Source organism: Cherax quadricarinatus, chromosome 65, assembly GCF_038502225.1.
Source record: "Cherax quadricarinatus isolate ZL_2023a chromosome 65, ASM3850222v1, whole genome shotgun sequence".
In the NCBI taxonomy this organism is placed as follows: domain Eukaryota; kingdom Metazoa; phylum Arthropoda; class Malacostraca; order Decapoda; family Parastacidae; genus Cherax; species Cherax quadricarinatus.
The window spans coordinates 14,410,219-14,438,149 of NC_091356.1; the positions used below are offsets into that span (position 1 = coordinate 14,410,219).

The 27,931-nt window shown below is 44.0% G+C and overlaps 1 protein-coding gene across 3 annotated transcripts; it reads right to left on the minus strand.

The window, feature by feature from the left end:
• Positions 1-865: 865 nt before the first annotated feature.
• Positions 866-27,798, minus strand: LOC128700548 (uncharacterized). 3 transcript variants are annotated; one of them, XM_053793815.2, is made up of 8 exons: positions 27,472-27,798; positions 18,379-25,932; positions 15,955-18,342; positions 15,712-15,811; positions 12,109-12,274; positions 11,805-11,996; positions 11,547-11,653; positions 866-1,816 (listed from the first exon to the last, which is right to left on the minus strand). In XM_053793815.2, the coding sequence occupies exons 2-8, from the start codon at positions 25,358-25,360 to the stop codon at positions 1,549-1,551; spliced, it is 10,203 nt and encodes a 3,400-aa protein (XP_053649790.2). In that variant the 5' UTR covers positions 25,361-25,932; positions 27,472-27,798; the 3' UTR covers positions 866-1,548. The 3 variants fall into 3 exon arrangements, with proteins under 3 accessions (XP_053649790.2, XP_069955072.1, XP_053649789.2); XM_070098971.1 differs by having other exon boundaries at positions 15,955-17,538; positions 17,599-25,932; XM_053793814.2 differs by having other exon boundaries at positions 15,955-25,932.
• Between the last annotated feature and the right edge of the window lie 133 nt (positions 27,799-27,931).

A 27,931-nucleotide genomic window follows, 5' to 3' on the forward strand; every position in this document is an offset into this window, starting at 1 on the left:
AAAACAATAAGAAATTAATATAAAGGACTAATGAAATGGATAAATGAACATTTAATATCACTTTTACCTTTATTGAAGACCTTGTTGGCATATGGAAAACACAAGGAGGGGAGAGGGAGGAGGAGAGGGTATTAGTTGGAAGAGGAATCCCCCTCCGTATGGACTTCAGGTATGAGGTCCCTATCTGGGGTAATTTTCCTTCTTTGTCTTTTACTGGCACTGGATCCCTGTTGCACAAAAAATCTGTCCAGCGAGGTCTATTTCTGGCATCTAAGATTTGCCTAAAATGGGACAAGGCAATGTCGTTGAACATGTTGCAGACTCTGCTTGCAATAGCTTTGTTAGGGCGATATTTCTCCACAAAATGTTGCAGCTTGCTCCACTTTGCACACGTGTCCTTAATCACTGAGGAAGGCACATTCTCCCCTCTCTCTTCCTCTTCCTCTGAGGCAATTTCCTCAGCTGTGATCTGTTGCTGTTGGAGTTGAAGGTGTTGCAGCTCTTCAGTGGTTAGCTCTTCCCTGTGGTCATCCACCAACTCTCTCACATCCTGGCCACTCACATCCAGCTCCGTACTTTGCTATGAGTTCTTTCTTGAATTCTATCATGTTTCTTGCTTTCTTTATCAAAGGGTTGGCACTCGGAACTTTCTTTGGCCCCATGGTGACTTATTTAGCAGGTGCATTCAATAAACAAGCACAAAAACCAATGGATTGTTACAAAATGGTTTGGATGAATGCACAGGGTAATGCTCAATCGACAAAAAACAAAGCCAGACTGACTCAAAACGTGTGGGATGCTTTGTGTGGGCATGGGCAGGCGGACACATTCAGTACGGTGGACCACCGAAAACAGAGATAATGAATGAAACTGGGACAAAATTTTGACAAAAAAAGTTATCGAAAACCAGGGCAAACGAAAACCGAGGTTCCAGTGTACAAGAAGAAAATATGTAACTGTATTTACTAGGACAAATGTCAACATGTGAAGGATTCTGTTCCTTCTGTTGAGATGATCTTGATCCAAGAAATTAGGCCAGATCTCTCCTCTTTTGGATCAGATCTGCTTAACTCCCATTTCACAGGCACGGTATAACCCTTTGCAGGTTTATTACTATCCCATGACTTAGAATAAGAATTAAATGCAAACAAAGCAACACAGCAGAGATTACCCAGATTATCAACACTACAAGAAATATGTGAGTATTAAGGTAGTGTGCTGGAGGATTGAGGCTTCTCTATTTCTCTCTGAAAATGTAGCTGTATAACTTTTTGGGTTTAGCGCTTAGTTATGATGAGAAGAATTGAAAATGTGAAAGTGGCAATACTGTGGCTGGAACAATTCACAAATAACCCACAAAGAAGGGAGGAATATTATGATGATATGGTCCATCTGGATCATTGTCAAGTTATTACAGTTGTAATTTGACAGTGGTCCAGCATGGACTGAAACTTCATAAGTTTCCTGATTGCAGGTTTTTTATGACATCTTTTCCTGAATGGTTATCTCATGGGTCCAACACTTGAAGTAATAATAATTAAAATAACACTAGGCACCAGTAATGTACTTGTGAGCATCGGTATAACCATGGCTGAAGAATACATCCAGCTCATCAGGTTCTGGTGGTACCAGAGCCAAATAGAACCTTCTGAGGTTCTCATTAGACATCTCTAATGTCTGGTTGAAGGCTGTGGTGGGACCATAGCTCTGGATGTCATCCTCGGGACAGATATCAAACTCTCCAGCGAAGGCATTAATGCTGAGAGTGTTGGGTCCCTTCAGTGGCATGTTGTTGCTCATTCCTCCATCCAGGTACCTGTGACAAAAGCACCAACACACTATATAATTTCCATTTATTCTATAACCCATATTGGTTTAGCACTTTTTTGTGAATATAATGTACTGTAATACTATCACAATCTGAATTGCGATTGCTGCACACATCCGTAGAGACAGCTACTGAATGAGTAATGGTGAATGTTTCCTCTTTGGGTCACCCTACCTCAGTAGGAGATGGTCAGTGTGTTAATAAAATAATTAAAATATAATTGGAGGGAGGGGGTAGAGGAGGTTTTGTGGGTGAGGGGCTTGGACTAACAGCAAGCATGTGTGAGCATGTTAGGAATGAATGGAGACGAACGGTTTTTGATACCTGACAAACTATTGGAGTGTGAGAGGGTAATATTTTGTGGAGGGATTCAGGGAAACCGGTTAGTCGGACTTGAGCCCTGGAAATGGGAAGTACAATGTCTGCACTTTAAAGGAGGGGTTTGGGATATTGGCAGTTTGGGGGGACTTCTAAACTGTCGTATCTGAGCGCCTCTGCAAAGACAGTGATTATATATGAGTGATGGTGAAAGTGTTGAATGATGAAAGTATTCTTTCTTTTTGGGTTTTTCTTTTTAGGTCATGCTACCTCGGTGGGAAATTATTTCCTTGGAAAATCCTAGAGGGATTAATCCCAATTCTGCACATGAAAAAAACTCCCTGCGAAAGCAAGAGACTCGGCAGGTGGTGCAACATCCTCCAAATGAAAGCAGGGGTGCCATGAGTATACTAAAAGACGACGCAATAAGTGTCAGGGGCTCAGGACTTCAGCTGCCTCCCAGCATACATAAGGGGGATTACCAATAGACCCCTGGCTGTCTTCAAGAGGGAGCCGGACAGACACCTAAAGTTAGTATGTACTTGACCAGCTGGGCTGTAGTTTGTACATTAGACTGTGTGTGGCCAGCAGTAAAAGTCTGGTTGATCAGGCCCTAGTGCTTGGTTTTGATTATAATGATCAGGCCCTGATCTACTGCGAAGCCTGTCATGGACTGGGCCACGGGGGTGTTGACCCCTGAAAACCCCCTCCAGGTACTGAAGGCAGGAGAGTGCCTTGAAACTTGTGATAGCTTCTTGACTGAACTTTCCCTCAATGAAGGTTCCTTGATGCTGGTGAGGGGCTCTTGATCTAGGAAATTGGTCCTGATCCAGATGCCTGAATTGAGCCTTAATTCCTTCCATTTCCTCCCCTCAAGAGTGCAGTATAATCCCAACGGGTTTAGCTCACCCCCCCTCCTCTCAAGGGAGGTTCCTTGACGCTGGTGAGGGGCTCTTGATCTAGGGAATTGGGTCTGTGCTCCAGTTCCCTGAATTAAGTCCGAATATCTTCCATCCCCTCGCCCCACGTGCGCTGTCTACGGGCTTAGCGCTCCCCATGATTATAATAATTAGTCTTCAAGCTGGCACTGGACAAGCACCTAAAGTCAGTTCCTGATCAGCCGGGCTGTGGCTCGTACGTTGGTTTGCGTGCAGCCAGCAGCAACAGCCTGGTTGATCAGGCGCTGATCCACCAGGAGGCCTGGTCACAGACCGGGCCGCGGGGGCGTTGACCCCCGAAACTCTCTCCAGGTAAACTCCCCCATGAAAATAATTCTTGATTGAAGAAAGTGAAACGATCTTCTCTTGGATCGCTGTATAGCCCTTGTGGCTTAGCGCTTCTTTTTGATTATAATAATAATAATTCTCTTGGATCAAATATTGTGACCTGCCATTCTGGAGCTGTTGTGTTACCCATGTGGGTTTGGCGCCATAATTTTTTAATTGGCATCTCCCACCTAGGAAGGGTGACCAAAACAAAAAAAAAAGGAAGAAATGCTTCTATTGTCACTCATTTAATTACTATGCCAGAATTGTGCCAATATCAAGAGTCAAGATGATCCGAACAATATCCCCATCCCTCCTTTGGACTATAGACACTGTACTTAACACCACCTGGAGTTAAGTCCACCATTTATGTATAATAAAGGTTTAGCGCTTCTTTTTTTATTATAATACCCCTCAAGGAAGGTTCCTTGATGTTGGTGAGGGGCTCTTGATTTAGGGAATTGGATCTGCTCCAGTTCCCCAAATTAAGCCTGAATGCCTTCCACATCCCCCCCCCAGGCGCTGTATAATCCTCCGGGTTTAGCGCTTCCCCCTTGATTATAATAATAATAATTTATTATAATAATATGTATAATAAAGTGAGATGAAATCCACAGCATGTGCACTCTGACTCCACTGTCCACAATCTTACCATACCTGTGTCTGGCTTCTGACACAAGCATGCCACAATTTATACTTAATGAGTTGAGAGCATTTATGGATGACAGAGAATCAGTTACAATTAAAGTGTCAACCTCAACCTTAGATACATGGACGCATTTGAGTGCAAGGAGTATGGCAAACAGTTGTGTTTGAAGAGTAGAGGCCCAGTTATTGATGCGTGCTCCAATTTATGAGAGCCATCACTCTGTATGACAGCAGCACTACCAGCTGCACCAGTGGACTGGTGAACAGAACCATCAACATAAATAATTTGTGAAAGGGTGTTCTGTGTGACTAAGTTATCAACACAGCTTAAGGCATCATGTTTGGCTTCGAGACAAAGCTTTGGTTGTGATTTAAAAAGAGTTTTGGGGGGAAATGGAGGAATGGTAGTTTGGAATGGGGTAATATCCCATGGAGCAGGGAAGTGTCTGGAGTTTACCTGGAGAGAGTTCCGGGGGTCAACGCCCCCGCGGCCCGGTCTGTGACCAGGCCTCCTGGTGGATCAGAGCCTGATCAACCAGGCTGTTGCTGCTGGCTGCACGCAAACCAACGTACGAGCCACAGCCCGGCTGGTCAGGAACCGACTTTAGGTGCTTGTCCAGTGCCAGCTTGAAGACTGCCAGGGGTCTGTTGGTAATCCCCCTTATGTATGCTGGGAGGCAGTTGAACAGTCTCGGGCCCCTGACACTTATTGTATGGTCTCTTAACGTGCTAGTGACACCCCTGCTTTTCATTGGGGGGATGTTGCATCGTCTGCCAAGTCTTTTGCTTTCGTAGTGAGTGATTTTCGTGTGCAAGTTCGGTACTAGTCCCTCTAGGATTTTCCAGGTGTATATAATCATGTATCTCTCCCGCCTGCGTTCCATGGAGTACAGGTTTAGGAACCTCAAGCGCCCCCAGTAATTGAGGTGTTTTATCTCCGTTATGCGCGCCGTGAAGGTTCTCTGTACATTTTCTAGGTCAGCAATTTCACCTGCCTTGAAAGGTGCTGTTAGTGTGCAGCAATATTCCAGCCTAGATAGAACAAGTGACCTGAAGAGTGTCATCATAGGCTTGGCCTCCCTAGTTTTGAAGGTTCTCATTATCCATCCTGTCATTTTTCTAGCAGATGCGATTGATACAATGTTATGGTCCTTGAAGGTGAGATCCTCTGACTATATATATATATATATATATATATATATATATATATATATATATATATATATATATATATATATATATATATATATATATATATATATATACATGTACATATATATATTCCTAGAACAGATTAACTCTGTGGTACTCGATGTATGCTCAAGGCATATTCCTTTAAGAAAAAGGAGGAGTAGATGTAAAATAGAAAGAGACAGGCGCTCCCTTTACAGGCGACGGAAAAGAATAACAGAGCGGCTAAAAGAGGCCAATATATCTGAAATGCTTAGGGAGACACGGGTCAGAGAAATAGCAAACATCGAAATAAAGCAAAAGGAATCTTATAGGAGTGAGGAATCGCGGGTAGAACTAAAAGCCATAAATGAAATCGAAAGAAACCCAAAGTATTTCTTTTCTTATGCCAAATCAAAGTCGAGAACAACATCCAGTATTGGGCCCTACTTAAACAAGATGGGTCCTACACAGATGACAGCAAGGAAATGAGTGAGCTACTCAAGTCCCAATATGACTCAGTTTTTAGCAAGCCGCTAACCAGACTGAGAGTCGAAGATCAAAATTATTTTTTTATGAGAGAGCCACAGAATTTGGTAAACACAAGCCTATCCGATGTTTTCCTGACGCCAAATGAGGGTTGTGAATGCAGCAGTGAGGAGGAGGTTGGAGGCAGTGGAGATATCCTGTTTAAGGGCAATGTGTGGTGTAAATATTATGCAGAAAATCGGAGTGTGGAAATTAGGAGAAGGTGTGGAGTTAATAACAGTATTAGTCAGAGGGCTGAAGAGGGGTTGTTGAGGTGCTTTGGTCATTTAGAGAGAATGGATCAAAGTAGAATGACATAGAGAGCATTTAAATCTGTAGGGGAAGGAAGGTGGGGTAGGGGTCGTCCTCGAAAATGTTGGAAGGAAGGGGTAAAGGAGGTTTTGTGGGTGAGGGGCTTGGACTTCCAGCAGGTATGCTTGAGCGTGTTTGATAGGAGAGGTCCCCAGACATCATAGCAGTCACAGAAACGAAATTCACAGAGACAATAACAGATGCAATCTTCCCACCAGGATATCAGAGCCTGAGGAAAGACAGAAGGAGCAGAGGGGGAGGAGGGGTTGCACTGCTCATAAAAGACCGATGGAGATTTCAGGAAATGGAAGGCATGGGCGAGATTTGAGGGACTACATAGTAGGTACACTTCAGTCCGGGTAACATAAGGTAGTCATTGCAGTGATGTATAATCCACCACAGAACTGCAGAAGGCCAAGAGAGGAATACGAAGAGAGCAACAGAGCAATGGTGGGCACACTGGCCGAGGTGGCAAGAAGGGCTCACTCGAGCAGAGCAAAGTTACTGGTTATGGGCGATTTCAACCACAGGGAGATTGATTGGGAAAACCTGGAGTCATACATGGGTCCTGAAACATGGAAAGCCAAGATGATGAATGTGGTACTGGAAAACCTTATGCATCAACATGTTAAGAACACTACCAGAGAGATAAAGGAGGATGAACCAGCAAGACTGGACCTTGTGTTCACCCTGAGCAGTTCAGACACTGAGGACATCACATATGAGAGGCCCCTTGGAGCTAGTGATCACATGGTTCTGTGTTTTGAATACATAGTAGAATTACAAGTAGAGAGGGTAACAGGAGTTGGATGGGAAAAGCCAAATTATAAAAAGGGGAACTACACAGGTATGAGGAACTTCCTGCAGGAGGGTCAGTGGGACAGAGAATTGGCAGGAAAGTCAGTATATGAAATGATGGAATACGTATCAAGAAAATGCAGGGAGGCAGAGGAAAGGTTAGTTCCCAAGGGCAATAGAAATAATGGGAAGACCAAAGCGAGTCCTTGGTTTACCCGGAGGTGTAGGGAGGCAAAAACTAAGTGCAACAGAGAATGGAAAAGATACATGAGGCAAAGGACCCAGGAAAATAGAGAAACTAATCGAAGAGCCAGAAACGAGTATGCACAGATGAGGAGGGAGGCCCAGCGACAGTATGAAAATGACATAGCATCGAAAGCCAAGTCTGACCCAAAACTGCTGTACAGCCACATTAGGAGGAAGATAGTCAAAGACCAGGTGGTCAGGCTGAGGAAAGAAGGTGGGGAACTCACCAGAATCGATCAGAGGTAATTGAGGAGCTCAACAAGAGATTTAAGAAAGTATTTACAGTGGAGACAGGAAGGCCTCTGGGTGGACAGAACAGAGGGGGACGCCATCAAGGAATACACCAACAAGTGTTAGATCTCCCCGTGGGTGTTTAGAGAGGGAGCAGAAATGCTGTGTGTGCCACTAACCACAATCTTCAATGACTCACGAAATCGTAATGACACGATTGCAAACAATACATCCCTTGAAACTGGGCAACTACCTGAGGTATGGAAGATGGCAAATGTAGCACCCATATTTAAAAAAGGAGACAGAAAGGAGGCACTAAACTATAGACCAGTGTCACTGACATGCAAAGTATGCAAAGTAATGGAGAAGATTATCAGGAGGAGAGTGGTGGAGCACCTGGAACGGAGCAAGAGTATAAACGCCAACCAGCATGGTTTTACGGAAGGAAAATTCTGTATCACAAAGCTACTGGAGTTTTATGATAAAGTAACCGAAGTAAGACACAAGAGAGAGGGGAGGGTTGATTGCATCTTCTTGGACTGCAAGAAGGCCTTCGACACAGGTCCTCACAGGAGATTGGTGCAGAAGCTAGAGGATCAGGCGCATGTAACAAGAAGGGTGCTGCATTGGATCAGAGAATACCTGACAGGGAGGCAACATCGAGTCATGGTACGTAACGAGGTATCACAGTGGGCACCTGTGACAAGCGGGGGCCCACAGGGGTCGGTCCTGGGATCAGTGCTATTTCTGGTATATGTGAATGACATGATGGAAGGGTTAGACTCAGAAGTGTCCCTGATCGCAGATGATGTGAAGTTAATGAGGAGAATTAAATCAGATGAGGATCAGGCAGGACTTCAAAGAGACCTGGACAGGCTGGACATCTGGTCCAGCAACTGGCTTCTCAAATCTAACCCCGCCATATGCAAAGTCATGAAAATCGGGGAAGGGCAAAGAAGACCGTAGACGGAGTATAGGCTAGGTGGCCAAAGACTGCAAACCTCGCTCAAGGAGAAAGATCTTGGGGTGAGTATAACACCGAGCACGTCTCCGGAAGCACACAACCAGATAACTGCTGCAGCATATGGGCGCCTGGCAAACCTGAGAATAGCGTTCCGATACCTTAGTAAGGAATCGTTCAAGACACTGTACACCGTGTACGTCAGGCCCAGCACCAGTTTGGAACCCACACTTGATCAAGCACGTCAAGAAATTAGAGAAAGTGCGAAGGTTTGCGACAAGGTTAGTTCCAGAGTTAAGGGGAATGTCCTATTAAGAAAGACTGAGGGAAATCGGCCTGGCGACACTGGAGGACAGGAGGGTTAGGGGAGACATGATAACGACATACAAAATACTGCGTGGAGAAGACAAGGTAGACAGAGACAGGATGTTCCAGAGAGGGGACACAGAAACAAGGGGTCACAGTTGGAAGTTGAAGACTCAGATGAGTCAGAGAGATGTTAGGAAGTATTTCTTCAGCCAATGAGTAGTCAGGAAGTATAGTAGTCTAGCAAGTGAGGTAGTGGAGGCAGGAACCATACATAGCTTTAAGATGAGGTATGATAAAGCTCATGGAGCAGGGGGACGATCTAGTAGCACTCAGTGAAGAGGCGGGGCCTGGAGCTGAGTCTCGACCCCTGCAACCACAATTAGGTAAGTTCATATATATATATATATATATATATATATATATATATATATATATATATATATATATATATATATATATATATATAATGTTTACTGTGATCTTATTGCATATATATATATATATATATATATATATATATATATATATATATATATATATATATATATATATATATATATACATATATATATATATATATATATATATATAATATATATATTTATAGATGGGGTTGTAAAAGAAGTAAATGCTAGGGTGTTCGGGAGAGGGGTGGGATTAAATTATGGGGAATCAAATTCAAAATGGGAATTGACACAGTTACTTTTTGCTGATGATACTGTGCTTATGGGAGATTCTAAAGAAAAATTACAAAAGTTAGTGGATGAGTTTGAGAATGTGTGTAAAGGTAGAAAGTTGAAAGTGAACATAGAAAAGAGTAAGGTGATGAGGGTATCAAATGATTTAGATAAAGAAAAATTGGATATCAAATTGGGGAGGAGGAGTATGGAAGAAGTGAATGTTTTCAGATACTTGGGAGTTGACGTGTCGGCGGATGGATTTATGAAGGATGAGGTTAATCATAGAATTGATGAGGGAAAAAAGGTGAGTGGTGCGTTGAGGTATATGTGGAGTCAAAAAACGTTATCTATGGAGGCAAAGAAGGGAATGTATGAAAGTATAGTAGTACGAACACTCTTATATGGATGTGAAGCTTGGGTGGTAAATGCAGCAGCGAGGAGACGGTTGGAGGCAGCGGAGATGTCCTGTCTAAGGGCAATGTGTGGTGTAAATATTATGCAGAAAATTCGGAGTGTGGAAATTAGGAGAAGGTGTGGAGTTAATAAAAGCATTAGTCAGAGGGCAGAAGAGGGGTTGTTGAGGTGGTTTGGTCATTTAGAGAGAATGGATCAAAGTAGAATGACATGGAAAGCATATAAATCTATAGGGGAAGGAAAGAGGGGTAGGGGTCGTCCTCGAAAGGGTTGGAAAGAGGGGGTAAAGGACGTTTTGTGGGTGAGGGGCTTGGACTTCCAGCAAGCGTGCATGAGCGTGTTAGATAGGAGTGAATGGAGACGAATGATACTTGGGACCTGACGATCTGTTGGAGTGTGAGCAGGGTAATATTTAGTGAAGGGATTCAGGGAAACCGGTTATTTTCATATAGTCGGACTTGAGTCCTGGAAATGGGAAGTACAATGCCTGCACTTTAAAGGAGGGGTTTGGGATATTGGCAGTTTGGAGGGATATGTTGTGTATCTCTATACGTATATGCTTCTAAACTGTTATATTCTGAGCACCTCTGCAAAAGCAGTGATAATGTGTGAGTGTGGTGAAAGTGTTGAATGATGATGAAAGTATTTTCTTTTTGGGGATTTTCTTTCTTTTTTTTGGGTCACCCTGCCTCGGTGGGAGACGGCCGACTTGTTGAAAAAAAAAAAAAAAAATATATATATATATATATATATATATATATATATATATATATATATATATATATATATATATATATATATATATGCAAAACAACCACTCTGAAAGAATAGAGAAATTCCAAGCGCTTTCGTGACTACTCACATTATCAAGGAACTATGAAAGTAAAGCATCCAAGGAAGCTATATAAGGGGTCTGGCCAACACCTCACTATCAGATCCCACAACGGTTAAACACCTGACGCGCGCCGACCCAACTTGGATAGGTCCTTTGCACAACTCACCCACAAACTATTCTACCCAATAAAATTTAAAAATTATTATTTGTCCAGTGTATTATTAAATTCTTCCCAAATTCTATTAATTATAAATGGATCTAATTTATATAAACCAAAGGAAATATTCATATTATTGTCAAAACTGCTTTTTATGAAACAAGATTCAATTATATTCCTGTCGACCATGGACATGCTTGATACTACTTTCTCAACTTTTTGAAAATCAATTGGATGGTTAAAATCTCTTACATGAATAAATAGAGATTTTAACCATCCAATTGATTTTCAAAAAGTTGAGAAAGTAGTATCAAGCAAGTCCATGGTCGACAGGAATATAATTGAATCTTGTTTCATAAAAAGCAGTTTTGACAATAATATGAATATTTCCTTTGGTTTATATAAATTAGATCCATTTATAATTAATAGAATTTGGGAAGAATTTAATAATACACTGGACAAATAATAATTTTTAAATTTTATTGGGTAGAATAGTTTGTGGGTGAGTTGTGCAAAGGACCTATCCAAGTTGGGTCGGCGCGCGTCAGGTGTTTAACCGTTGTGGGATCTGATAGTGAGGTGTTGGCCAGACCCCTTATATAGCTTCCTTGGATGCTTTACTTTCATAGTTCCTTGATAATGTGAGTAGTCACGAAAGCGCTTGGAATTTCTCTATTCTTTCAGAGTGGTTGTTTTGCATATTCTTAAATCACCTGTTTACTGTGATCTTATTGCATATATATATATATATATATATATATATATATATATATATATATATATATATATATATATATATATATATATATATATATATATATATATATATATATATTAAATACTAACCTGCGCCCCTGGAAGGTTGGCAAGGAGAAGCCCGAGACTCCTGGTAGGAAGCAGCAGCACAACATTGCTTGTAGCAGCTCATCCCGTGTCTTGTACTCGCTCACAACCTATGTTAAACACCTATCAGTAATACTGTTCTCATTCACAACGCATGTTTTATATGTAACACTAATATTGTGCTCACTCATAAGTATTAGTGATACTGTACTCACTACCTATACTGTTGTGTGTGTGTGTGTGTGTGTATTTGCACTGTACCTCATTTTCCAATGTCGAGGCACGAGTTAGGGAGAGGTGGAGGCGACCTGAGGCACGGATGTGAGCATCTTCCGGTAGCATCTCCAGCAAGTTCTTGAGAAGCGGCTCCTCCAGGGGAAAGAATGGGCTGAAGGGGCCCAAGGTGTGGGCTCGCGATGCCTTGGCTGTCTTCAGTAGTGTCTCACGAACCAGCTGCAACAATGTGCATTACTTTAGGTGCTATATGACCCCTACGAGTTCTGCGCTTTCCAAAGAACTTAATGATAATGTTAGCCGAGTGAAAACGAAAGAAATGGGGACCGACCTGCAAGGGAATACCACAGACGATTGTGGTGGCCAGCAGGGAACCCACGGACGACCCTCCAAGACGACCCTGCAGCAACTGAGGGACATGTTCCTGGAGGTACGTGGCTGCACCTATCTGGTACATACCCAGGAACCCACACCCGCAGAAAGTCACTGCTGTAATGCTGTACCCCAGAGTATTATTATTAAAGAAGAGTACAAATCACAGTAACATGGCTAGAACACTTCACAAAACACCCACATTATTGGTACTATTACCATGATTACTCCTGTAAAACTACCACCGCTGCCGCTGCTACGAGTGCCACCAATACTAGCACCACCACTACTTCTAGTACCACTACTACCAGTAACACCACTACCACTACTGTTACTACCACTCTCATCTCCCCGACTTTTTTTTTACACAAGGTTTGACAAGGTTAAGGATCCCTAGCTTTATTGACAAACTATTTACAGGTTAAGGATTCCTAACTTTATTGACAAGCTAAGAGCTGTTACCTGCATCATCTCATTTGAAAGCATTTTAATTGTTATGAGACATACAAGTAGTGAACAGGATGAAGTTGGAGCTATCTGTGGGCCAGCATTTTCATTTGATCAACTGACTTTATCTCGTTGACATCACACTGCTGTAAGAATGTGTTCTATATTCGAGTCATCCTGGGAATAAATGATCTCAGATGAAGTGATGTTCTGGAGAAGGGTACATCCAGAGTGAAGTTGCTGCTTTCTGCCCGTCTTGTGGTATAAAAGCTTGCTTCACGCTGTCTTCGAAGTGGTTCCAAGTGTGGTACTTTGACAATATTGGCCTTGTACATAATAGTAAGGCCACCCACATCCCTCCTGTGTTGAAGGCTCTGCTGAAATGACAGATCTATCCAGGACTGGTCCTGGCGAGAGATGAGACGTCTTGTTCTGTTCTCTACTCTGTCAAGCAGTCGCAGATGAGAGGGGGGCAGGCGAACCAAGAAAGTGGAGCATACTCAAGGTGTGAGCGTACTAATGCCTCGTACAAAATCTTGCAAACCCTACTGTCAAGCAGATGCGAGATACGGCGAAGTGCTATAAGCTTCCTAACTGCCTTGTTTGCAAGATTTACAACGTGGTTTTTCATGGTCAGTTTGGAGCCAAATTTCACCACAAGGGTATCAACTTCTTCCCCAGATGCCAACACCCTCCCATTCATCCTTACTATTGCACCGGCATTACCACCATGGTGCCTATAGATCATCATCATTTCTCAGGTGCAAATGTTATTTGCCATCTATTTCCCCAAGCTGATATAGCTCTTAGCTGGTGACTGATGTAACTTAGAGCATCTGGCATTTCTTCTCTTGGATAAGTGAATGTCAGTGTACAGTCGTCTGTATATGCATGGGATTCTGGGATGAGATGAAGAACTTCATTGAAGTACACATTCCATAACAATGGTCCCAGAACGCTTGCTTGTGGAACACTTGCCCTAATAGGATGTCTTGCTGATTCTGTTCCATTGAGAACTACCCTTAGAGATCTACCATGAAGGCAGTCACTGAGGAGACATAGCGTAGAGCATGCATTTCCCAGAGCTTGCACTTTTGTTAAGAGGCCCTGGTGCCACACCCGGACGAAAGCACCAGCAATGTCCAGTACCACACAGCTGACTTTGGATTCATCCAGTGACTGGTGCCACTTAGTAGAGATGTTTAACAACAGATCAGCAGCAGAGTAACCTTTCCTGAAGCCATATTGACGGTCACAAAGTAGCGAGTGGTAGTCAAAAAACTCTGTCATTTGTCTTGAGATTATTGTCTCAAGGAGTTTCCCAGTGATTGACAGGAGTGACACTGGTCTGCAGTTGCTGATTTCTGGTCTGCTCTTCCTTTTGTGAACAGGGACTACATTTGCCTCTTTCCACAGAGAAGGCCATTTACACTGTGCTAGGCAGTGCTGAAAGATGCGAGTTAGAGGTGCTGCTAGCTGGTCTGCACATCTCAGCAATCTTGGGCTCAACTTGTCTGGGCCCACAGTCTTTTCTTGGTCAAGCGATTTAAGAAGGAAATGCACCTCTTCCTTCCTTATTGTCACCACTGACAGTTTTGACACAGTTCTTGCAGCTAGCCAAGGAGGGTCCCCATCTGGATCAGGAACTTGCATTTTGGTAGCAAAGTGTTCGGCAAAGAGGTCCGCTTTCTCTTGACTTCTAGTATAGGTGATCCAATCCTGTCGATTAGAGGTGGAATGAGTTCATCAGGCAGATAACCTTGTCTGTCCTTGACCAGGGACCACCAGGTTTTGGAGCCTATCATACCTGATGCTACCTTTCTTTTTGTGTCCATCTCCCATTTAGCAATGGCCCACTTTTGAACGCCACCCATATTCCTACAGGCTTGCCTGTGCAAGTTCCTGTTATAGGTGGTAGGATGTCTCTTATACCTTCGCCATGCCTTGTACTTAGCAGTAGCAGCCTCTCTACAACGAAAGCTAAACCAAGGCTGATCTGTAGGCTTCGTCACATATTGCCGGTGAGAAATGTGTTCTTGTAGGTTAAGGATGTGTCCAGTGAAGGCTTTCACTTGGTTATTAACATCCCCTTGGAGAAAAGCATTCCAATCGGTGGTGGCGAGCTCAGAGCAAAAGGCTGGCCAATTACCTCTTTCCCATAGCCAGGTTGTGTGTGTGGGCTCTTCACTTCGTTCTGTTGAGATCTTTAGTGTCGTAAAAACAGCCTTGTGGTCAGGTGATCCAACGTAGCCGAGGGGTTGACAAATGACTACCTTCTGCTGGATCACTCACTACTGGGTCAAGGGAGGAGCCAGAGATGTGAGTAGGGAAATCAACAAAGTTTCTCATGTCAAATACTGCAAGAAGGTCATCAAAGTCCCTTTATATAAGGTGTTGGTTGAGGTCACCAACAATTATGATATGTTGAGAGTTGTGTTGTAGCAGAAGGGAGTCAATATTTTCCATTAGGAAGTTGATGGGGTCTTCATGTTGCCACTGAGGTCTGTACATTGCACATGCTAGTACAGAGAGGTACTAGTGTTTATGCAGAGCTTGAAGAACATCATTTCAAGATGAGTAGGGGTGGCAACATCAATGTGCTGGGCATGTACACTTTTAGAGAAGCACACAGCAACACCTCCTCCTTGCCCTTGCCTGTCTCTTCTCATCCATGAGGTGTAGCCAGCAATTCTTGCAAAATTTTCTGGAGTCCTGTCGTCCAAAAATGTTTCAACAACAGCTATCGTGTCGGGACGTCGAGTGTTCACAAAACTGTGTGAGCTCTCCAACATTAGTAATGAAACCTCTAATGTTGGCCGACAGGATGCTGATAGACTGGCTCCTCATGATGTGGTCAGCTTGAGGTGGTGGGTGTGTAAGGCATGTACGGTGCCTGTCCTCGAGAGAGGTAGGGCACTGAGGCAGCAGTAGGGATGTAGGTCTGTGGTCTTGTATAAGGCACAATACCACCTGCTGGGCTGAGATAGGAGTAGCTGAGTGGGTGACGTGTGAGTGTGTTCACCAATTCAGAGATCCTGCGTGTGTTCAAGAAGAGTGTAAAGAAAAAAAACATAAAATAGTGGAAAATATTTGAAAAATATGGGGGAACATTTACCTTTCAATGGTTTTATTCTTCTTACGCTTTTGAAGATCCTCCATGGCTGTCCATTCGTGTGAGGGATCCGTGGTCGCCGCTGGCTCCATCAAGCCTCCACCTGTAACATGGTTATCGTCAGAGTATACTCATGAGAAAATGATTTGTAACTCGCACTCACTGAAAGGGTTACTCTTTTATATATATTCAATAGATTCAACTGATTTTCTTTCAGATTGAGAGATCTGTTTTAGGAAAGAATACCTATACTCTGCAGCTGTGAGGTAATGTCCATTCTGGTGTCTTGGAGCGCCTGCTTGGCCGGGAAAGGAAGCTCGTACTCCACAAAATCGAGGTCTGGCAGGCACAAGATGGTCAGCATGTGGTAGTACAAGGCTGTGAATACATCTGGTACTTCGTAGTAATACAAATCCCCAGTCTCGAGATCCATTTGATAGTACTCCGTAATTGTTTCGAGTTTCATGTCCCCTTGTCGAGAGGAATAAATGTTAGTTTCTGAAGCCTTCACACCGCTTATTTTGCTTTTCACTGAATCTCTTGAAGGTACCATCGAGCCTTCGGTCAATGAAGGTGGCGGTGTGGTGATGACATCTTGTTTACTGACTGTCCGGGTGGTATCAGGATCAGGTCCAAGATGTTTACTGACTGTCCAGGTGGTATCAGGGTCCGGTCCAAGATGTTTACTGGCTGTCCTGGTGGTATCAGGATCCGGTCCAAGATGTTTACTGGCTGTCCTGGTGGTATCAGGATCCGGTCCAAGATGTTTACTGACTGTCCAGGTGGTATCAGGGTCCGGTCCAAGATGTTTACTGGCTGTCCTGGTGGTATCAGGATCCGGTCCAAGATGTTTACTGACTGTCCAGGTGGTATCAGGGTCCGGTCCTTCACTGACTGCCCAGGTGGTACCAGAATTTAGTTCAACATGCTTGCTAACTGTCCAGGTAGTGTGAGGCTCAGGTCCACAATATTCGACACACTCCAGAAACTCATCATCACTGATAACCTCGGCGCTGTTGGTCGTTTCTCTTGAGATCTGATCGTTACTTAAGTAACTCATTGAACCCCTTGGTGATCTGTGAAGGTCCAGTTCACTTGTTGAACCTCTGGGTGACTTTTGAGCAACACGGTCACTTGCTGAACCCCTGGATGACCTCTGGACATCCAGATCACTTGTTGAATCTCTGGGTGACTTTTGAGCAACAAGGTCACTTTCTGAACCCCTGGGTGATCTCTTGTCATCCAGATCACTTGTTGAACCCTTAGGTGACCCATGAGCAACAAGGTAATTTGTTGAACCCCTGGGCGATCTTTGAATATCCAGGTCAGTGGTAGAACCCATTTGAGACCTGTGGTTATCAACTTCAGTTGAACCTCTTGATGACCTGTGAACATCCAGGTCACTTGAACTTTTGGGTAACCTGCTTAAGTAAAGGTCAATTGAATCCCTGGGTAACCTGCGAACATCAAGGTCGACCGAACCTCTGGGTGACATATTAACACCAACGTCAGTAGTTGAACCTTTGGGTGACCTTTGGATATCCAGATCATTAATTGAACTCCTAGTTGATCTGTAAACATCGCCAACTGAATCCCTGGGTGACCTGTTGGCAACAGCAACTGAACCTTCAGGTGACTTGTGGGCATCAACTGAACCTCTTGGTATCCTGAGGGCATCAACATCAACTGAGCCTCTTGGTGACGTGTAGACATCAACATCAATTGAACCTCCAGGTGACCTGTGGACATCAATATCAATTGAACCTCTGGGTGACATGTGGGTACCAACATCAACTGAACTTCTGGGTGATTTGTGGACATCAACTGAACCTCTGGGTGACTCGTGGACATCAGTTGAACCTATGGGTGACTCGTGGACATCAACAGAACCTCTGGGTGACTTGTGGACATCAAATGAGCCTCTGGGTGGCTTGTGGACATCAACATCAATTGAACCTCTGGGTGACTCGTGGATGTCAATTGAGCCTCTGGGTGACCTGTGGGTACCAACATCAACTGAACTTCTGGGTGATTTGTGGACATCAACTGAACCTCTGGGTGACTCGTGGACATCAGTTGAACCTATGGGTGACTCGTGGACATCAACATCAACCGAACCTCTGGATGACTTGTGGACATCAAATGAGCCTCTGGGTGGCTTGTGGACATCAACATCAATTGAACCTCTGGGTGACTCGTGGATGTCAATTGAGCCTCTGGGTGACTTGTGGACATCAACATCAACATCAACTGAACCTCTGGGTGACGTGTGGACATCAACATCAATTGAACCTCTGGGTGACTTGTGTACATCAAATGAACCTTTGGGTGACTTATATACATCAACTGAACCCCTGGATAACTTGTGGGAATCAATCTCAACTGAACCTCTGGGTGACTTGTGAACATCAACATCAACTGAACCTCTGGGTAACTTGTGGACATCAACATCAACTGAACCTCTGGGTAACTTGTAGGCATCAACATCAACATCAACTGAACCTCTGGGTGACGTGTGGACATCAACATCAATTGAACCTCTGGGTGACTTGTGTACATCAAATGAACCTTTGGGTGACTTATATACATCAACTGAACCTCTGGGTGACTTGTGGAGATCAACATCAACTGAACCTCTGGGTAACTTGTGGACATCAATCTCAACTGAACCTCTGGGTAACTTGTGGACATCAACATCAACTGAACCTCTGGGTAACTTGTGGACATCAACATCAACTGAACCTCTGGGTAACTTGTAGGCATCAACATCAACTGAACCTCTGGGTAACTTATAGGCATCAATACCAACTGAACCTATGGGTAGCTTGTGGACATCAACATCAACTGAACCTCTGGGTGACTTGTGGACATCAACATCAACTGAAACCCTGGGTAACTTGTAGGCATCAATATCAACTGAACCTATGGGTAGCTTGTGGACATCAACATCAACTGAACCTCTGGGTGACTTGTGAACATCAACATCAACTGAACCTCTGGGTGACTTGTGGACATCAACATCAACTGAACCTGTGGGTGACTTGTGGGCATCAACATCAACTGAACCTCTTGGTGATTTGTGGGCATCAACATCAACTGAACCTCTGGGTGACTTGTGGACATCAACATCAACTGAACCTCTGGGTAACTTGTGGACATCAACACCAACTGAACCTCTGGGTAACTTGTGGACATCAACATCAACTGAACCTCTGGGTAACTTGTGAACATCAACATCAACTGAACCTCTGGGCAACGTGTGGACATCAACATCAATTGAACTTCTGGGTGACTTGTGAATATCATCTGAACCTCTGGGTGACTTGTAGACACCAACATCAACTAAACTGCTGGGTAACTCGTTCACATCAACTGAGCCTCCGGGTAACTTGTGGACATCAACATCAATTGAACCTCTGGATAACTCGTGGACATCAAAATCAATTGAACCACTAGGTGACTTGTGGTCAAGTGAACCTCTAGGTAACCTGTGGCCATCATTATCAAGTGAACCTCTGGGTGACATGTAGACATCAACATCAACTGAACCACTGGGTGACTCGTGGACATCAACATCATTTGAACCTCTGGGTGACTTGTGGGCATCAATATCAACTGAACCTCTGGGTGACTTCTGGACATCAACATCAACTGAACCTCTGGGTAACTTTTGGGCATCAACATCAATTGAACCTCTTGGTGACTTGTGGGCATCAATATCAACTGAACCTCTGGGTGACTTATAGACATCAACATCAACTGAACCTCTGGGTAACTTGTGGGCATCAATATCAACTGAACCTCTGGGTGACTTGTGGACATCAACTGAACCTCTGGGTGAGTTGTGAACATCAGCTGAACCTCTGTGTGACTTGTGGACATCAGCTGAACCTCTGGGTGACTCGTGAATATCAACATCAACTGAACTTCTGGGTGACTTGTGGACATCAACTGAACATCTGGGTGACTTGTGGACATCAACTGAACCTCTGGGTGAATTGTGAACATCAACTGAACCTCTGGGTGACTTGTGGACATCAACTGAACCTCTGGGTGACTTGTGGACATCAATTGAATCTCTGGGTGATTTGTGGACATCAATTGAATCTCTGGGTGACTTGTGGATATTTTCTTCGTTGCTAGATTCATTAAAATATTTTTTGACATAAAGATGTGAAGAATACTCAGTGAGTGCCTGATGGTCGCTGAGGTCGTTAATTGAACCTCTGAATGAGCTGAAATCCTCTTGGCTGGCTTCTGAACCATTGAGTGAGCCCTGCTCCTTTTGACCGACCTTTGAATCTTTGAGTAAGTTTTGACCCTCTTGTCTGACTCCTGAACCTTTGAGTGAGCTTTGATCCACTTGGCTGGCCTCTGAATCTTCGAGTGAGCTAGTATCCTCTTGGCTGACTTTGAATAAGCTTTGATTCTCTTGGCTCATTACTGAATCTTTCAAAAGTTTATTAGCTTCTTGACCACCTTGACCCAGGAGCTGCGGAACATGGAAATCAGATAGCGTCTCCACACCACTGAACCGACGCACAAGATAATTAAACATTTCCATGCCAATGGACTCGCGAGGTTCGTTACTCACTACAGATTGAAGTTTGCTCTTCGACTCCCTCTCATGGGTCACTTCAGGAAAGGACTGAAGGCCTTGGAACCCAGGAACAACATCGCTGATGGAGCGACGAGGGGTCATTCGAAGTGTTGAGCCATTGGTCTCTGTGTTCGGTGTTGACTCTTCATCGTCTGAGCCGGGATGTTTGATCAATGGTATCGTTTCTCTGGGAGAATAACCACTCCCAGTATCTACCTCTGAATCTCCTGGCAAATTCAGATTATCCAGGTTATCCGTAGAACCAGCAGGTGACACAGGATTCTCCAAATCAGTCATTAAATCACTCGGTGAACTGTCGTCCACTCCACTTGTAGTTCCAGATGGCTTATGAACATTCATCTCACATACATAATCTTTGGGCACAATACGTTCATCCAGGTCACCTGCTGAAACTATGGATGATTTACGACCTATAACTCCTCTTGAGCCTCTAGGAGATTTACTTTTTGGATCACAAGCTGAAATGTCAAGGGGCACAGAGGCCTCGCTCGGTTCAGCATCCTGCTGTGAAGGTCGCCCGGGTTCATCTCCGAGCTGGGCCGGGTCATCTCCGAGCTGGGCTGGGCCATCTCCGAGCTGTGCTGGGTCATCTCCGAGCTGGGCCGGGTCATCACTGCACTGGCTGGCCAGGAATTCCGCAAAAGTTGTACTGATGGAGCGTCTTCTGGTGTTTTCACTGACTGCGACTTCTAACCTGTCAGCCTCCAAGCCTGCTGTTGAACCTCTAGGTGAACGAGCCTCCAAGACTACCATTGAACCTCTGGATAAACCAGCCTCCAAGCCTGCCATTGAACCTCTAGGTGAATGAGCCTCAAAGCCTGTCATTGAACCTCTTGGCGAACGAACCTCAATGCCAGCCGTTGAACCTCTAGGTGAACGGGCTTCCAAGCCTGCTGTTGAACCTCTAGGTGAACGAGCCTCCAAGACTGCCATTGAACCTCTAGGTGAACGAATCTCCAAGCCTGCTGTTGAATCTCTAGGTGAACGAGTCTCCAAGCCTGCTGTTGAACCTTTAGGTGAACGAGTCTCCAAGCTTGCCGTTGAACCTCTAGGTGAACTGGCCCCCGAGCCTGCTGTTGAGCCTCTAGACGAACGAGCCTCCAAGCCTGCTGTTGAACGTCTAGGTGAACGAGTTTCCAAGTCTTCCGTTGAACCTCTAGGTGAACGAGCTTCCAAGCCTGCTGTTGAACCTCTAGGTGAACGAGTCTCCAAGTCTGCCGTTGAACCTCTAGGTGAACGGACCTCCAAGCCTGCTGTTGAACCTCTAGGTGAACGAGTCTCCAAGCTTGCCGTTGAACCTCTAGGTGAACGGGCCTCCCAGCCTGCTGTTGAACCTCTAGGTGAACGAGCCTCCAAGCCTGCTGTTGAACCTCTAGGTGAACGAACCTCCAAACCTGTCGTTGAACTTCTAGGTGAACGAGCTTCCAAGCCTGCCACTGAACCTCTAGGTGAACGAGACTCCAAGCCTGCCGTTGAACCTCTAGGTGAACGAATCTCCAAGCCTGCTGTTGAATCTCTAGGTGAACGAGTCTCCAAGCCTGCTGTTGAACCTTTAGGTGAACGAGTCTCCAAGCTTGCCGTTGAACCTCTAGGTGAACTGGCCCCCGAGCCTGCTGTTGAGCCTCTAGACGAACGAGCCTCCAAGCCTGCTGTTGAACGTCTAGGTGAACGAGTTTCCAAGTCTTCCGTTGAACCTCTAGGTGAACGAGCTTCCAAGCCTGCTGTTGAACCTCTAGGTGAACGAGTCTCCAAGTCTGCCGTTGAACCTCTAGGTGAACGGACCTCCAAGCCTGCTGTTGAACCTCTAGGTGAACGAGTCTCCAAGCTTGCCGTTGAACCTCTAGGTGAACGGGCCTCCCAGCCTGCTGTTGAACCTCTAGGTGAACGAGCCTCCAAGCCTGCTGTTGAACCTCTAGGTGAACGAACCTCCAAACCTGTCGTTGAACTTCTAGGTGAACGAGCTTCCAAGCCTGCCACTGAACCTCTAGGTGAACGAGACTCCAAGCCTGCCGTTGAACCTCTAGGTGAACGAGTCTCTAATCCCGCTGCTGATGTTCTTGGCAGCTCATGAAGCGTCAGTTGTGTTTCTTCCACTTTTAGAACTGGTGGTACTGGAGACTTGTGGTCCGGTATTGGTTCGCTACTCATTCGACGAACCAAGAAGTTCAACACATCTAGACTTACTGAAATGCGCCGTTCATCATTTGCGAATGACTGTGGTTTCTCCCCGGAATGACGACTCTGTGTGTCTAGTAGTATTTCAGTGACTGACTTGTTGAGAGCGGAGCTGCTGCTCCTTGGACTCTGCCCTCCACGTCCGTCCTCCCACGTCTCCGATACCAGGTAAGTCTTGAGCTCTGGTTCAGCGTCGTCGCTTGACTCTCCACCCGGTACTATGTCAACGGTGGATTTCCTGTAGCCAAGATTTTCCTCTGGAACATTTAATGTCCAGTCTACATCGAGGTCAGACTCCGTGTCGCTTCCTGAGGTTGAGAGATCATCTCTTTTAACTCCGTCACTTACTGAGAGGTGAATTTCGTTTCTTGTTTCAGGTAAAGATTCACTAGACGATCTGAATGACCGAGTGGCCTCAGTGTTTTCAGAAATTTCGATATGTGAGTCTAGCAAACTTGTCCTGTTAGTGTCCCGGCTCATCACAACATCTACACTTGTCTTACTGTCGGGTTCAACAACTTTGCTGACTGAAAAAGAACTCTTGTTTGGACTATACCTCTGCAAGTTCAGAGAACCAACAGTTTCGTTCTCCAGACTTCCATCATCCGCTGACCACTGTGCTTGAATCTCCGGCGCTAATTGATTGATCTCATCCTGGTACTGAAGATATGGTTCCAGTTCTGAGATTGACTTCCGGTACTTAAGATATGGCTCCGCTAACCTCTGGAATTTCTCTTCGATCTCTGTCTCCTCTCCAGAATTATTTACATCCACCAAATCGCTGAATCTTCGGACATATATGTCTGGCAAAGCCTTATGCCCAGGCCCCATTTCACTGTCTGATCCTTCAGACTGATGTTGAAGGGAATCAGTTGGTAGTCTGTGTAGCTCACTAGGCTTCACGACTTCATTAATCTCTGACATCTCAGCTTCACTGGTCTCCTTGTTGGATTCGAGTCCTTCCAGACTCTCCGAGCTCTCGCTGACTGATCTTCGGAATTCCATTTGCTGAATTTTATTTTTTAACGAGACAAGGCGCCCTGTGGCTGCAACTTCTTCCTCGTCTGAATCTTCAGGTCTCGGGTACAGTACTGTACCTGTAGTCAGAACTCCATATCTCAAAGAAGACTCATCACCTCCGGTTAATACTCGATGTTCCATATTTGATTCGTCAGTGGTCAAAATTCGACGTTCAAAACCTGGGTCATTATTTTTAACTGAAACTCGACGTTCTAAATAACGTTCATCTCTGGGTGATCTTCGTCGTTCTAAATCAAGTTTATCTCTGGTTGATCTTCGTCGTTCTAAATCAAGTTCATCTCTGGTTGATCTTCGACGTTCAAGATCAAGTTCATCTCTGGTTGGTCTTTGACGTTCTAGATCAAGTTCATCTCTGGTTGGTCTTTGACGTTCTAGATCAAGTTCATCTCTGGTTGATCTTCGACGTTCTAGATCAAGTTCATCTCTGGTTGATCTTCGACGTTCTAGATCAAGTTCATCTCTGGTTGGTCTTCGACGTTCTAGATCAAGTTCGTCTCTGGTTGGTCTTCGACGTTCTAAATCAGGTTCATCTCTGGTTGATCTTCGACGTTCTAGATCAGGTTCGTCTCTGGTTGATCTTCGACGTTCTAGATCAAGTTCGTCTCTGGTTGATCTTCGACGTTCTAAATCAGGTTCGTCTCTGGTTGATCTTCGACGTTCTAGATCAAGTTCGTCTCTGGTTGATCTTCGACGTTCTAAATCTGGTTCATCTCTGGTTGATCTTCGACGTTCTAGATCAAGTTCGTCTCTGGTTGATCTTCGACGTTCTAAATCTGGTTCATCTCTGGTTGATCTTCGACGTTCTAGATCAAGTTCGTCTCTGGTTGATCTTCGACGTTCTAAATCAGGTTCGTCTCTGGTTGATCTTCGACGTTCTAGATCAAGTTCGTCTCTGGTTGATCTTCGACGTTCTAAATCAGGTTCGTCTCTGGTTGATCTTCGACGTTCTAGATCAAGTTCGTCTCTGGTTGATCTTCGACGTTCTAGATCAAGTTCATCTCTGGTTGATCTTCGACGTTCTAGATCAAGTTCGTCTCTGGTTGATCTTCGACGTTCTAAATCAGGTTCGTCTCTGGTTGATCTTCGACGTTCTAGATCAAGTTCGTCTCTGGTTGATCTTCGACGTTCTAAATCAGGTTCATCTCTGGTTGATCTTCGACGTTTCAAATCAGGTTTAACATCCGTTGTTGATCCATAATATGTTGCATTTGAAGTTGAGCCATTGCTCATCCTGCGTTCATGTAATAAGGGCTCAAACATTGCTATATGTGCTTGCATTTTTGGCGTGAATTCAGTTATTGACTTCCGCGGCTGGTTGTAGAATGACAGATCAGTGATGGATCCTTTGCGACGAGTTTCAGGAGACGCAGGGAGTCGCAGCTCCTGTGTTTCTTTGGCGGCTGCAGGTGGCGTCGTACTCACTTTTGGACGTATTTTTCCCTCTGCTGCAGGGGCTTTGGGAGATATATAGTCATAGAGATCAGGAAGTGCACGAACAGTCTCGGTGTCAACAGGCAGTGATGGCTCATCCTCATCTAATGACTTAGACTGGTCGCCATGCCCTGATGAAGGAATCACTCGCGGATCTGATACCGAATATTCGCTGCAGTGTGTCTCTGCTGGACACTCAGTTTGTGTGTGTGGACCTGATCCAGTGCTCGAGTGCCGGCGGTAGTAATCTGGAGTTCTGCTCTCCCACAGATTTTGTTGGTCAGCGTTATCTGTGTCTGTATTGGTGATTTTAATGTCAGGAATTGACATGTCGTGGCTTGATCTTTTGCGATCTCTCCAGTACGACTCTTCATTTAGTTCCATATTGTTGTGAAAGTCATTAGATCTTTTCTCAGTCTTTAGTTTTGAAGGTTCCTAAGAAAGGACACTTGCACTGGTGTTTAGTTTTGATCTTATAAAATGTAAATAAAACTTAATAGTTTATTGCACGTTTCTCTGCCTTTTTAAGGACTTTTTCACTTCGATTTTTAAATCTTGGGTTTTGGCTCTTTCATTTGCTTATCGGATCCATCTGGAGTCTCCAGTACTTTTATGCGTTTACTTTGACCTTTGAACTGGCTTGAAAGTTCTCTTCAGACTTATATTAAACCAGCTTAGTTGGATTTATCTGGACCACTTTTGCTTCAAGGGGCTGAAAAGTCAACTAGGTCTTTCCAAAAAGAAAAATGTTCGTTTATCGTCTGGGATGAAGACAGTATTTTTGCCACTGTCATTACTACATGACTATAGTAATAATCTCAAGCCATCCAGTTTCAATTTCCAGAGTTTGAAGTTGTTCCTCCAGTTGACAGCTTTAGTGTCAATTTGCCGAAGGAAGGAGAGCTACAACGTATATTACACTACACTTACCTGGTCCACAATAACACGACCTTTCTCTGAAAAAAGTAAGAAAACAATTTAATTGTAGCTAGACCCTTTGAGTCACTGTCTATGCTTCATTGTAATCTCCCTGTGACCGAATTTGCTAATAATGAAACCAAATTATTACTACTAAAATTGAAATCAATATTACTAGAAATAGTGCATTACTACTGTAGTTTGTTAATTAACATAGCACCTTTATTCAGTTCTCTGTAATATATTGAATATCCTTCCTCATCCAGCCTGGTTGATCAGGCCCTGATCCACCATGAGGCCTGGTCACAGACTGGATCGCGGGGGCGTTGACCCCCGAAACCCTCTCCAGGTATGCTCACATAATAGAGTTCACTAATTATGTACTTCTGTTATTCTGGTAAAAACTTGACTGCTAGAGTATCTTTCACAGCCAACAGAATTTGTGTGTGTAAGACAGTTTGTAGGTTATAGCATCTTATTTGTGAAGACGCATCATCCATCAGGGATTTTATCAATTTCTTGCTAATAGAGTGTTTAGTCTATGTTCCTGGACCCATTATGTACCTCTGTAACCTTCTGACCAATTTCTTCCCCACAAGATCAACATGATTTCCACCCTTATCATCATGAATACTGACTGACTATCACATATGGGTATAGTGTGTAGAATAAAATAAGATTAATAAGTAAGTAAGTTTATTCAGGTATACACAAATACAGTTACATAGAATTATCATACATAGCAGCATATGTGTAGAGAACCTGGGATAACCCAAAAAAGTCAGACAAGAGTGACTTATTTCCATTGGGGTCCTTTTACCTTATTATTGAATTCTCTGCGTAGCTGTAACCTTATTTACTCAAAGTTAGAGTAAACCAAAACATATAAGAAGTACAGTATACCATCTTATTATAAAAGTGAAACGAGTTTAAGAACAGCAATTACCACTACTGAGATAAAGTTAATTGTTATCATTAATTAAAATCTACATTCTTGTGCCAGATCCACAACTCAGTAACCTTGCCATTTTTACCACACAACAGTTGAAGAAAACATTCTTCGCATTCTTAATGTCGGTTTCTGATAACACAAATTCATCAAGGCTAGTCCTTGATGAATTTGTGAGGGACTGATTACCTCATCTACCACTATCTTCTGTATATTATTCTTCAAGGCTGAGAAACTCATCATCTCTATTTCTACAGTCTTCATTTTATGGCCCTGTACTGTATTGATAAATCCACTAATTGGCGAAACGCCTACAAAATAGATACCCAGATCCTGCACATATGTCCACCTCGTCAGCTTGTTGATACTGTTTACCATTAATATAATAACCCATGGAGATCATGCAGTGTGACTTATTTTACTTGGTGTTACAGGAATGCCCATACGTTCCGCCTCAGCGGAATAAACTAAATAAACTAAAGCTCACAGGATGAGCTGCGAGAGAACAAGACCTACGTCACTGTGTAGATTTCACCTTAATATAACATCAAACTGGAAGCCGCTTTACAGTGCCGTATTTCTAATAGCTGCATTTAACCCTTACATTCTCCTCAGTCTCGACACATACCTTTTATTCCGGGTCGTGAATCAGGGAAGCACTGACTGAAGTAGTTTGGTAGATTTCTAAGATTGTAACTTCTCTAAGAGTGGGTGGCAGGAACACTGACGACACTAGATGGTTAGATTGCTTAACTTGCAACTTGCTAGAGGTGCGACGCAGGAACGCTGGTGGTGATAGATATTCAGACAGCTAATTTTGCAATTTTCTAGAAGGGCAGAGCAGTCTAGTGGAATGTACCTAGATGGCAGTCGGAGCAGAAGATAACTGGAGGCTACAAGTCACCTTCTTCCTCCTCAACACCTTGCTTACTGACTGTAAACATCAGTGGTCAGTGCTTGCTAACACCCTGAATGTGTGACACATCACGTGTTATAAACACTTATCCTTCTCCATCTCACATATGTCACGTTACTGAGGAGCTCAAAGAGGCTCTCACTAGTCATTTGACTTTAGGATGTGTAGGATG